This window comes from Tricharina praecox (genome assembly GCF_024521635.1).
Source record: "Tricharina praecox strain CBS 144465 chromosome Unknown BZA05scaffold_20, whole genome shotgun sequence".
NCBI classification, from domain to species: Eukaryota; Fungi; Ascomycota; class Pezizomycetes; order Pezizales; family Pyronemataceae; genus Tricharina; species Tricharina praecox.
The window spans coordinates 316,932-330,183 of NW_026250422.1; the positions used below are offsets into that span (position 1 = coordinate 316,932).

At 54.1% G+C, this 13,252-nt stretch overlaps 2 protein-coding genes across 2 annotated transcripts; both read left to right on the top strand.

The window, feature by feature from the left end:
* Nucleotides 1–932: 932 nt before the first annotated feature.
* On the top strand, nucleotides 933–4,488 carry BZA05DRAFT_457265 (kinase-like domain-containing protein; the record flags this gene model as incomplete). Its single annotated transcript, XM_051487571.1, has 9 exons — nucleotides 933–1,509; nucleotides 1,579–1,811; nucleotides 1,867–2,060; nucleotides 2,117–2,276; nucleotides 2,336–2,595; nucleotides 2,652–2,771; nucleotides 2,838–3,196; nucleotides 3,246–3,728; nucleotides 3,813–4,488. 9 exons carry the CDS (start codon nucleotides 933–935, stop codon nucleotides 4,097–4,099), a joined length of 2,673 nt encoding a protein of 890 aa, XP_051337523.1. The 3' UTR covers nucleotides 4,100–4,488.
* A 243-nt stretch (nucleotides 4,489–4,731) lies between these two features.
* Nucleotides 4,732–8,336, top strand: BZA05DRAFT_404350 (eukaryotic translation initiation factor 3 subunit 8 N-terminus-domain-containing protein). Its single transcript, XM_051484296.1, has 5 exons — nucleotides 4,732–4,807; nucleotides 4,865–5,540; nucleotides 5,662–6,256; nucleotides 6,321–6,690; nucleotides 6,751–8,336. Exons 2-5 carry the CDS (start codon nucleotides 5,210–5,212, stop codon nucleotides 8,026–8,028), a joined length of 2,574 nt encoding a protein of 857 aa, XP_051337524.1. The 5' UTR covers nucleotides 4,732–4,807; nucleotides 4,865–5,209; the 3' UTR covers nucleotides 8,029–8,336.
* The last annotated feature ends 4,916 nt before the right edge of the window (nucleotides 8,337–13,252 follow it).

Sequence of the window (13,252 nt, forward strand, 5' to 3'; positions counted from 1 at the left end):
CTTAACTCGGCCGTCGGGTTGATCGGGGCCATAACTACTAAAGGCTTGCGGGCAATAACCACTATCGTCTTCCCCTTGCGTATACTGCTTTATATCAGGACTTCGGATGGTCGCCATCAATGTGGAGAAGGTAGAGCTATGAAACGATAACGGGTCCGTAAATGCAAATACAGATGGGTCTGGATTATACTCGAGCACCCTGTTCTAAATTTCCACCCAGAAAAATGCCTTCCTCCTGCCCCGTTCTGTCACGATGATGAAGAAGAGTGGATGTGGTGCTTGTTGTCGTTGCTATCATACCTACTAGGTACATCTTGGTAGTCTGTTTCTTTTCCCGCAAGGAAGGGCTGGTACACTCACCCAAGGTCTACCAAGCCCACCAACCACCACCACTAAGCGCTGCTACTCACCACCACCTCTCCTCCCAGCGAAAGACAACTCACCCAGCTCCCAGCACGCAAGAAATCAAACACTCAGCAAGGAGGCGAGATCGCAGTTGAATCACCACCTTCACAACGTCGTCGGCCACCCCCGTGAAGACGCTACAGCCGCTACAGTATCATTCCTTATTAGCTCTCGGGCACGCAGCGATTGAAGGGCGCAACTACCACCCCCTCCAACCCCAACCCCAACCATCCCACTGCAACCCATCACCCAACCCACCCCTCTTACTCTGACTACGAGAACCGCTTTCTCCCGCACCTCATTCCATTTCTTACCCAGGCGCATCGACCCCTCGTTGTCGTCACTCGCTCTCATTCTGCTTGCGCTTCGTTTAAAACAGTCCGCTTCGGCACTATCACTCCCCGCGACGACAACGACCACGACGACACGGCCCGCTTCGATAAACTGTCCACTAGCTCAGCCAAACCCCCTCCGAAAAAGATCACCCGCAATCGATAGCTCTCGCCTGCTCGCCGTTCATAGACGAAATGGAATCGTGGTCTAATTACGCTACAGATCCAGCGAGCAATCGTCAGTCACGGTACAACGCACTGCCACCGAACTCTGATCCTTCCCCGCAGCACCCCCGGGAGTACGCCTCCCAACAGGTGCCGCAGCCACAAGGCCACACGCAACAGGGATATCAGGCGTATCACGGCCAAGCGGGGACTGCCACAGCAGCAGGCTCGACGAATCCACGTCCCGAGAATCCCAACGAGTACATGGACATCCAGATGCAGGACGCGGACTCGTATGGTAGAGGGAAGTTTCAGCAGCAACAGCAACCACGGCAACCGTTTCTCAACGACGAACTCACGTCTCCGCAACAGACCCAGAGATACTCCCCAATGCCTCAACAAGGCCAATACACCACCTCTGCATCGTCGCAATCCACCAATCTTCCCCCGATATATCCACACTCACAACACCGCCAGTCGCCGTCTCGACCTAATTACACGAATGCCTCACAATCTTACTACAATCAGAATGCTTCCAGTAGCTCACCGCGTACGGGCGCACTGCCTCCTATCCAAAACTATCAGCAACATTCAATGCAACATTCAGGTCCGCTACCCGACACCAGCCCCCCCATTCTCACTGCTCGACGAAACTTAGATCCAGATGCAGGTCAAGATTCCAGCGGCGGTGGTAGCGGCGGGGGAGGAGGTGGGGGACGCTACTTTCCACAGTCGGCAGCGACGGCATCACAGACAGCTCTCATGTTTGAGACGTCTCCCCCTCAGCCCTCACCCCCAAGAGATCCCGCGCCAAGATTGCAGAGGGTTACTAATATGAGTGACCTGCAACCCCGAATAAACACCCAACCCGCACACCGAAGAGCAAATCCCGAGGGCGGGTTTATCAGCGTACGTACTCGTCCCCTCTTCCCTGAGGTAACCTTGCTGAAGGACAGATGGATAGCCCGTACAAGCCCTTACCACATATCTTCCCGCTACATACCGCATCTGTAACCCCCAGTTCAAATACGAGTCGTCGCGGAACCCCCGGCGGGTCTTGACGAAGCCGAGCAAAGGTGTTAAGAACGATGGTTATGACAATGAGGACAGTGACTACATTCTCTATGTGAATGATATTCTGGGTTCGGAGGAGACCAAGTGAGTAGCTTCAACTCATCTATCCGCTCTTGAATGCGCTAATAGACGCCAAACAGGAATCGATACCTGATTTTGGACGTTCTCGGGCAAGGGACTTTCGGCCAAGTTGTCAAGTGTCAAAACATGAAGACGCAAGAGGTGGTCGCAGTCAAGGTTGTGAAGAACAGGACTGCATATTTCAACCAGAGCATGATGGAGGTTTCAGTGCTGGATCTGGTACGTTCCCTTCCCCACCCTAAATATTGACCGGAAGCTAATCCTGGTATGTGCCATAGCTCAACAGCAAACTTGACAAGAACGACGACCATCATATTCTGCGCCTGAAAGACACCTTCATACACAAGCAGCATCTTTGCCTTGTCTTCGAGCTGCTCAGTGTGAACCTGTACGAGCTCATCAAGCAAAACCAGTTCCGGGGGTTGAGCACGACCCTTGTACGGGTGTTCGCCCAGCAGCTCCTGAATGCGCTTTGCCTCTTGAACAAAGCTAGACTGATTCATTGCGATCTGAAACCTGAGAATATCTTGCTGAAGAAGTCGGTCAATCAATACCCCATTGCTGCTAGTTCGCGTGCACTGACACTAGTTCCAGCTTGGAGAGTCCCATCATCAAGGTTATCGACTTTGGTTCGGCATGTGACGAACGGCAAACCGTTTACACATACATTCAGTCCCGATTTTACAGATCCCCAGAAGTACTACTCGGTCTCCCGTGAGTTTCCTAATTCCCTCCTCGTCTTTTCTTGTCTAAGGCTTGAAACTCATGCATCCCTACAAGTTATTCGTCGTCGATTGATATGTGGTCACTCGGATGCATCGTCGTCGAGCTTTTCCTCGGACTACCTCTGTTCCCTGGCAGCTCCGAATACAATCAAGTCTCTCGGATTACCGATATGCTGGGAGTACCACCGGTCTGGATGATTGAGATGGGAAAGCAGGCTGGGGATTTCTTCGAGAAGGTGACAGATGAATTCGGACGAAAGTCATACAGGTTGAAGAGTATGGAACAGTACTCCAAAGAACACAACACCAAGGAGCAGCCCGGAAAGAAGTACTTTCAGGCTACAACACTGCCAGAAATTATCCGGCAGTATGCCATGCCTCGGAAGAACATGAAACCAATCGAGATTGAGAAAGGTTGGTCCTAAAAACTCCCCTGGATGTCCGTTGTTAATGGGTTCGCCAGAAATGAACAACCGAGTGGCATTCATCGATTTCGTGCGCGGCCTCCTATGCATCAGCCCGATGGAGCGATGGTCGCCACAGCAAGCTAAGATGCACCCTTTCATCACACAGCAGAAATATACCGGACCGTTCGTACCGCCCACGAACCTCAAGAACAGCTCGCCGCTCCAGAAGTCGCCCATGTCCGCAATGGAGCAGCAACAGCGAGCAGAGCAGGCGGCTCGGCAGAAGCAGCAACAGGCACAGGCGGCTCACGCCCAGGCTCAAGCTCAAGCCCAGGCTCAAGCACAACAAGCCCAGGCACAAGCCCAGGCCCAGGCACAAGCACAAGCACAAGCCCAGGTGCAGGCCCAAGCTACCTCTGGTTATGGATCCGTTGGCGGCTATCACGCCCAAGCTCAAGCCCAACCTACCGGATACAATAGTGCCAACATGTATAATCCGCCACAGCAACAGCAGCCTGCGCCACCATCGTATTCGACGGGTGGAAATCAGTTCGGTGGAATGGTCCCTCCTCAGCAACATGGTCAACAACCTCCCCAGATACCCGGCGGTCAGTATCAAGCAGCAGGCATGTACAACCAGCAGAATGCACGAAACCGGCAGCGATCCGCAACAATGATGGACGGTATCCCTCCACAAATCCAGAGAGCAGCTTCGATGATGGATCCCAATCATCCCATTCGACTCCAGCCTAGTCCTGCATATTTCCCTCCTCCTCCAGGAGGAGCTCCTGACGATGGCGGAAACAACCGGCAACGGGGCCGCGGTGGTCCGTATCGACGAGATGTAATAAGGAATCTCGAGGATCGCACTATGGAGGAGGGCCTCTTCAATAACCAACGGTGGAAATAATCAGGTGCATAATATTCCGACGGTAGTGAGATTTGTTACGATATTTGGTACTTTGTGCGGGGAAGTGACATCGGCTGGTTCGACCGTGATGAATTCGGCTGATTACTTGGTCCGGGAGCGTTTCTCCGAAGATGATGAGGCTTTGGACAAGATCGGTCCAGTACGACACAGATACCGGCAGCCCGGAGGCCTTACAGTGGAACGATATGATGATTGGGGGTAGTTCAGTGGGGTGGTCGGGTGGTGGGTGAGGGAAGTAAACACTGTCGAGGTGCTGTCCCAGAGGCATCTCATCTCCTTTATCTATCTTCACTGTCCGTGTTTTGATGTTTTACTTTTTGCCTTTGCCGTATATCTGATTCGAGTCTGTCTTTCTCTTTTTCCCTTCCTCTTTGTTTGTCCTCACAAATGCTGGGTCTCGTTTTTTTTATGGCACGGTTTACTTGTTTATCTTGATGTGAGCGGGAGGGGGGTGGTTTGTGGTATGAGTGGTGACCATGATCCAAAAAAAAGGTTTGGGCAGAATTTATTGATGGGAGCAAAGTGTTTTGCGTCGTCGAGACCTATACAACCCGGTGTTTACAGTTTGGTGGGTGGGTGGGTGGGATGCTTCTTACTTTCTAAAGTTTTTTATTTTCTATCATAGCAGAAATGTTTCATGAGGCCATGGTGGCAATTCAATTGCTACTGCCGCCGCTGGTGGCGTGTGTATGTATTAAAGAACCATAGTATTTGCACAGCTGTCTGAGCTGAGATTCGTCATAGAAAGTGCTGTACTCAACTACCTCTACCAGTACATAGAGCCAGAGTGCGGGGTGGTCCGTGACAAGCGATCAACCCGAAAAAGTTACTCTAGCGCTTACCCTGCTGTCCGTCTTGTTAGGGCTCACCCTCTTTCACACAAAATTCGCAACTTTGTGAGGGACGCTATTCGCCGCCTGGACATCAACGAAAGAGTGCAGCGAAAAGAGAAGGCAACCGATCAACCCGCAGAACCCGCCCAGCCCGCATTCGAGGCCCCACTCAAACCCGCACTATCCCCCACCACAACCACCACTACCACCTTACCCCGCGACCTACGACAAAAATCGACACCGCTCACCACCCATCATGTCTCGGTTTTTCCACGGCGGTCTGAGCGATAGCGAGTCGTCCTCGTCCGATGAGGAGGAACTCTACTCCGAAGCTGAGGAGTCGGAATCTGAGGAGAGCTCCAGCGAGGAGGAGGGGTCCGCTGAGGAGGAGGAAGCCGAGGATGAGGACAGTGATGAGGAGGGAGGATCGCGGTTCTTGAGGGGTGCCGAGAGCGATGATAGTGATGACGAGGAGGGGAAACGTACCGTCAAGAGTGCGAAGGATAAGCGACAGGATGAGATCGAGGGCATGATCAAGGCTATCGAGAATGCCCAGAAGATCAATGATTGGGTTACCATCTCCGCTGGTGGGTTTTTCTTTTTAATTCTTTCCTTCGTTGGTGGGGCTGTACTGGTGGAGCAGGGGTGGGGCGGGGCAAGCTTGGATGCTTATGGATGAGATATTGTGATGCTAATGGAGGATTGCAGAGTTCGACAAGCTCAATCGAGTCGTTCAGAAGGGCACCCAGAGCGCCACGATGCCGAAGATCTACATCAAGTCCATCGCCGAGCTCGAGGATTTCATGAACGACACCGTCAAGGACAAGGTTGCCACTAAGAAGATGAATGCCGCGAACGCCCGTGCGCTCAACGCCATCAAGCAGAAGGTCAAGCGCAACAACCGGACATACGAGACGGAAATCGAGGCCTACCGTAAGGACAAGGATGCCTTTATGGTAGAGGAGGAGGCGACGGAGACCGTGAAGCCCAAAAGGTTGAAGTCTGTCGCAAGGAGTGTGGCGCCTGAAGATGAGGACAACGACGATGGCTTCGCTACTGTCGGCCGCGGCGGAAAGACCCTTACCTTCACACCTGAGAGCATCTTCAAACACTTGAAGGTGATCATCGAGAGTCGTGGTAAGAAGAACACCGACAGGAATGAGCAGATCAAGATCATGGAGAAGTTGTTGGAGGTCGCCCAGTCGTCATACCAAAAGATCAAGGTCCTTCTGGCATTGATCTCCACTCGATTTGACCTTACAACCGGAGCTCAGTCATACATGTCGAACGAACAGTGGAAAGCGTTGGTCTCGCCATCCCTTTATTACGGCGCTTCCGGTACAAGAAGGCTGACATGGTGCAAATAGTGCGGAGAAGGAGTTCAACGTTTTAGTTGATGTTCTCGAGGCCAGCCCTCAGTTTGTCGTCGTGGAGACCGCGGAGGAATGGGATGATGAGGAGAAGCCACCGCAGCCTGAGGAGGGAGAGATTTTCAAAATCCCCGGTAGTGTCGTGTCGATTGTCGACAGACTCGACGACGAGCTCACCCGCTCGCTGCAACACATCGACCCCCACACCACCGAGTACATCGAGCGCCTCAGCGACGAGGGCACTCTCTACACCTCGATTCTACGAAGTCAGCTGTACTTGGAGAGACTACACCGCGAGCAAGGAGTCTCGAGCGAGGAAGCCTTGAACCGCGTCATCATGCGGAGATTGGACCATGTTTACTTCAAGGTACGGTCTCATCCCATCAATCGTTTATACGGTTCGTGTTTCTAACCTGTCCTTATCTAGCCCGAGCAAGTCATCAAGACTGGCGAGGAGAATGCGTGGAAAGCCATTGACACCAAGTTCGACTCTGTCATCTCCCCACGATCCAAGGCCACCGGATCTGCGAGCGACCTCCTCCACGTTCTGTGCACCTACCTCTACCAGCACGATGCCACAGTCCTGCGCACTCGTGCGATGCTGTGCCATATCTACCACTACGCCCTCCACAACCAGTTCTTCAAGGCCCGTGACATGCTGCTCATGTCGCATCTTCAGGAGAACATCCACTCTGCGGACGTCAGCACGCAGATCATGTACAACCGCACTCTTGTCCAGGTCGGTCTCTGCGCCTTCCGTGCGGGTTTGATCTACGAGGCCCAGACGGCAATGCAGGAGATCTGTGGAACCGGAAGGCTGAAGGAGCTCCTCGCCCAAGGTGTCCAAATCCAGAGATACATGCAGGTCACTCCTGAGCAGGAGCGTCTCGAGCGTCAGCGCCAGCTGCCGTTCCACCAGCACATCAACCTGGAGCTTTTGGAGTGTGCCTACCTCACCTGTTCCATGTTGCTCGAAATCCCCGCGCTTGCCGCTTCTGGTTCAAGCCCCGATGTCAAGAAGCGTGTCATTAGCAAGACGTTCCGCCGAATGCTCGAATACCACGAGCGACAGATCTTCACTGGTCCTCCGGAGAACACTAGGGATCACGTAATGCAAGCAGCTAAAGCCCTTGCGGCCGGCGAGTGGAAGAAGTCGAGCGAGCTGATCCACGCCATCAAGATCTGGGACCTCCTGCCAGAACCTCAAAAGATCAAGGACATGCTGAGCGAGAAGGTCCAGGAGGAAGGTCTACGGACTTACCTCTTCACCTACGCGCCCTTCTACGACACACTTTCCCTCGATAGGCTGACCGAGATGTTCGACCTGTCTACCCGCAAAGTTTCCGCACTCGTCTCAAAGATGATCGCGCATGAGGAAATCGCCGCGGCTCTGGACCAGGTCAACAACGCCATCATCTTCCGCAAGGGTGTCGAGCTCTCACGACTTCAGACTCTGGCGCTCACGCTCGCTGACAAGGCCAGCGGCTTGACGGAGATGAACGAGCGTTTCCTCGAGCAGAAGACGCAAGGACAAGGAGGCTTCCAGGAGGGCGGTGCACCACGAGGAGGTGGACGCGGAGGACGCGGAGGTCGTGGCGGCAGAAGGGGTCGTGGTGGACGGGGAGACAGCGGCGAACAGCGACCGCAGAGAAGTGTTCAGTTTCAACAACAGTCTGGCTTCCACGGGGGAGCGATGAAGACGTAGTTTTTTTAGGGGAATTATATAAATGGGATCATCAAAAGTGGTTCTTGCGGTTCTTTTCCTCTTCCAGTTCTCTTTTTCTCCTGTTCTTTTCTTCTTTTTTCTTCCGGGGCTTTCTCATAAACTTGTTTTTTTCGTTCACTTTTTTTTTACGGTCGGACACACGGGTTTTATCATGTCTTCTCACGCTGGCACAATGTGCTTAAGCTTATTTGTGCAATGGTACAAGCATAAATGGAAAAAGTGGATTGTTCGGAGTAAATTGCGAGGGTTTTTTCCTCAAAGTGACAGTGAGGAAGGGAGAAGATGGTGAATGATGCTCGGTGATGGACGACATCCCCACTGGCGACTGGGAGCTCATGCAGGGATTTCTACCGGAAGGCCAAAGGCAAACTTTTAATCCCTTGAAGATCTTGGGCGTTCGACCGAGTGATCACTAGATCACTTCACAAGTACATATTCGGGTGGCAAGACCTAAAAGATGCTACATTACTCATCCAACCGAACCTCCCGCCCTACCGTAGCCCGGCTCATCACAACGCCTGATACCCGGAGACCAGTTTATTATCCATGAACGAACTGTGGACTTGCTGCAACTTTCCCATCCCCCATCCCTCACCGTGGCAAAGTGCTGTGATGGGATCACCGCTGCTACATACCGAGGACTAGGACCAGGACCTGGACCAGGCCAACGCTCGCAAGGATGATCTGGGAGCTTTGCGGCATCACGAAGCTACCTACAGTACCTATTGCATGTCCTGCAGGATCCCTCTCCGTTCCGTGGCAGTCGCGTACCTACCTAATGTACCTACCGTACCGTACACAACGTGGCCGTCGTCGAGTAGTTACGACTTCCCGGAGCCTGGCAGCCACGGGAGCCGCCGGCTTGAGATCCTCCTCCGCCAGATCCCGCTCGTCCTCGTGCGATACATACCATGGGACTGGAGCAGCATCCTTCGCCCACGCGTGGTTCCTGACGGCATCGTTGCTGGGGGTACCCTCTCTATGATCACCAACGCGAGTGGAGACGGCCGGGAATGGCCGTGTCGAGCTCAATGACCGCATCGACCGGAATGACTACGACAACGGCTTGATCCACCTAGCAAGCAGCAGCAGAAACGAGTATGCTCCATCTCACCTCCGCCGTGTATTTAGGCCGACTGCTGGGTTTCTGATGCGCGATCGCAGTGCTGACACCACAAAATTTCCCGTGCATGAATCGTCACCAGACGCGCAAGTTCCGGAGAGAAGACCCTAAAGCACGCGTACGATAGCCGGTCATCCGATCGAGTCCACTTCCTGTTCCGAACCCACTGTTGACATCCTTGGTGATCGCAGGAACATATCGTTCGAGTCACGCTACGACCCGGAGGCGGTGTCGATCCGCTTGCTATTCAAACTCGACGGAGACCGGTGTAAACCCCAAATCTGGTACATAGCCCAGGAGTGGCTTTATATATCCATGCAGAATGTGGTCGAAAGATATGGCGCAGTTCAATACATCCCGCGGGCGGACACCGATGGAGACACGCCACTCTATAGTACTGGCAGATCCTGGAGAACCTATGCCGGCAGAGATTTGGCCAAATACTTTTCGCCGATATCGTGCACCGTCGGTTCCCGGACGATTATCTTGTAGGGTGGATGGGAATGACGTGCATGACGCCGAGAGAGGAGCCGTGGTTCATCAATGACAATGATATGCCATCATGGGATTCCGGTTCGCCAGAGCATCGCAAGAGATCGGAAGACACGGTCAGTCATATCAAGCAATTCCTCGAGCTTTCCAAGAGTGAGGACATGGACGAGCAGTTCCTCCAGAGAATCCATCCCCAAAGCCTACTACCACATTCTCGTTCACGCGATTGGTATCATCTCACAGTTCACCAAAACCGAAAGATTTTGAACCCTTCAAGTTGCATTTTATCTGTTCGGCGAATCTATCACGGCGTGCTGCCGGGTTGGTTTGGCATTCTCATCTGCAGAAACAATTCCTCGGATTAACCAACGGGAAGCCGCGCTGCATTCCAGAACAGATCAAAGTTCAGGCCGATGTCTGGCCATCACAACCGGCTGATGTTGGGGGAGCAGGAAAGGGCCGATGATCCGCTCGATAACAAAGACGACGATGAAGACGATATTAAGGCGCTCCTGAATTTACCCTGTTTACGAATGAACCGCTGAATGTCGACTCGGACAAACACAGCCTTGCTCGCAGGATCATTTTCGTGGTGGAAGCTTGTGACTTTTCCACATGGAGTCCGTCTAGGGCTGGAGAGACACGATCATACCACGTTTATATGTACATGGGATCCCTCGATCGTCCTTCCCCATCATTAATACACCGAAGCCAGACAACTGCAAGGCAATCCCCTGGCGTGGGTAGGTGAAGGAATCGATTCGAGACGATGACACTGTACGGGCCATCGAAACGCACGCAGAACCGCGCGGCAAGCATAAAGTGGACAGTTCCTTCAATGGCCGTTACCACTGTGGGACTATAACGTGCAGTCTGCTCCCGTCAGGCGAACCCGGCAGTGGAATAGAAGTTCGAATCTCCAAGAGGTCAATCGGGCTTTTGATTTCTTGTTGGAGTTTTGCAGTGCGAGGGTGATCAACTATGAACGGTCGTTTGTGCAACGAGGAGGAAGGGAGGCCGGTGCAAACAGCGTGTGGAAACTACACAGACACATCATCCATTCCGACAAAGAGAGCCCACTTCCGAACCGATCCACAGCAAACCAAACAATCGTATGGCCGCGCGCACGTCTGCACCTCCATGGCGTCAGATACTCGCTTTCTCCGGTGTTGCGCGCGCTTCCATCACTCCCCGCCCATCGGCGTCGGGCGTGCTGGGGGGGCTGTCGACCGTCACTGTACTATATACCGGTAGTACCTGGCTCTCGGATGCACGGACGAAAGCGTAGTGCATCCGTGAGCGGCATCGGCGCCGTGCATGTAATACATGGGCCGCGACACGGCTCGCAGTAAAGTGTTGGAGATGGATAGGTAGGTCCCTCGTCGCCCGCAGTTTGTGGCCCCCTCCCCCTCCCCCCACCCCCCCACGGAGAGTGATTAAACGTGTGCATTCGTGGCTCGTGGTATTGTTGGCTCGAGCTTTCGGCACTTTTCGTATCTCAATTTGAGCGGTATTGAGAGTATTGAGGTTGTTGCGCTTGCGCTTGATAACGTAGAGTGTGTAGGGTATCTACTGCACACCCAGTCAGCGACGGGGCTGACTACTACTCTATACTCTACCAGGTAGTATCGCAGAGCTTGCCGACGCGGTTCGGACGCGGGCAGGAACACCTACATACGGTGCTTAGTGCGGACTGAGACTTCCGGTGTTGGGAATACCTAAGTGTTCTCGAGTGGGGGTGGCTCAAAGCGCTTCCCTACGGGCACCCCCACCCCCCTCTACCTGCCGCATTCTATTGGCCGTCAACCGCGCAACGCATATCTAAGTAACTACGAATTCCTTCACCACTGGCGTGCCAGCTGGCACCGATCACTGATCATCATTCGCACCTGCTGCACGATTGGCCACGAGTCCGACGCAAAGGGAGGGAGTGGGCCGGTGTGCAGCCAGCGGCCCGCCTAGCGCGAGGAAGCAGCACATACATCATACATACATGTCGGTACATAGCGGGTAGTGGTTACGGGGTAGACACTGGACGCACGAACAGCAGGGACACCAGGGACAGACTCCTCGGTTATCCAGCCAGCCAGCCAGCCAGCCAGCCCGGTCGGTTGCAGAGCGCACGCGGGAGGTGCGAGGTTCCGAGGATGCGACCCACACCATGCCACACATTCTGATGGGATTGTGGGTCTACCTACGCTGTGTATGATCATATGTATGATATGTACGTGGAATGCCCCAAGCGTGGCTGATATCAACCCTCCTCCTCCTCCTGGGAGCCTGCGGGGGGCCAGCGGCTTCAGTGCCATTCCGAGGCTCTCGGTCCTCGACGGCCTGGACCTGGACCTAGGACCACCCCTCCCTCCCTCCGCGATCTCCAAGAACTAACGCATCGTGACGTGCGAGCGGGTTGGTTCTGCCGATAGGTATGTATGATGGCATATGTCGTGGCGGGTGAGACTATGCCGCCGCCGCCGTTGTGGGGGCGGGAGGGTCAGAGGTTGACGCCGGGATGGGAGCCGGTGGATGACAGCAGCACTGTGGACGCACTGGGTTCTTCGAGGCGGGGCCATCTCGTAGGTACTCTACCCATCTACATTGGAATTCAAGATTTGCTTGTTTCTTATTGGGGGAAGGGGTTCCAAGTCTACGGATAGATACTAGAATGTATGTAGCTGTGTACTTACTTCTTTTTGTTTACCTTTTATTCGTACCTGCTTATGATGAGAATCCACGGTTACTACAAGCCAAAGACGTGCCTGCACACCCCCATCCCGGCCAGCCGATTCCTCAGGAGCCGGTGGAGATGTTGATACCTGCGCATACACGATACATCTCGAGCGGTTCAAGCAAGTCGACGACGCTTCATCGGCGCTCACTCGGCTCCAGCACACCGACAAGGATGCTACCAGCTGCCAGCTCGCACAGTGGAGTCGGCACGCACGAACCTACCTTGTATGTATGTAGGAGCGTTGATTCTTGAGTGGGGGTTGCAGTACAGTACGCATTGAAGCTCTCGGCACCTACATTGTTAAGCGCCGTAGACGTGGCGGCGGCGGCGGGGCACGTGATAGGCGCTGACCGCAGCGGTTTCCACTGCGACTCTACGACGGGTCCTCGTCGGATGGAACTACTCCAACCCGAAACAAGATCCGACATGCCACACGTACGTAGAGTATCTGCCCTCCCTCCCTCCTCTCTATCCACCCACCCGCCAGCTCGCCAGCCGGCCGGCCATCATCCGATCCTCGCAGAAATACTCACGTAACTTGGAGTGGGAGAGTGTAACACTGTAGATACGTACTCTACCAGAGAAGATTCCAGTACGTACAAGTACTGCCCGGCCACGCCCACGCACGATGCTGCCCCCGCGCGGCACATACACCCACGCACCCACGCCACCGACGACGCGAAGTTCGAACGATGTCCCGTCCTCTCCTACATATCCCCACCCGCCGGATCGCGGCCTCGATCCGTGCTCGTATGTATGCTTAACAAACACCGTCTTCCCCCCGCCCCCGCGCCCGCCCCTCTCGCTCACACGCTCGCTCGGCTCGCGGGCGAGGGAACACCACGGGGGTATTATAC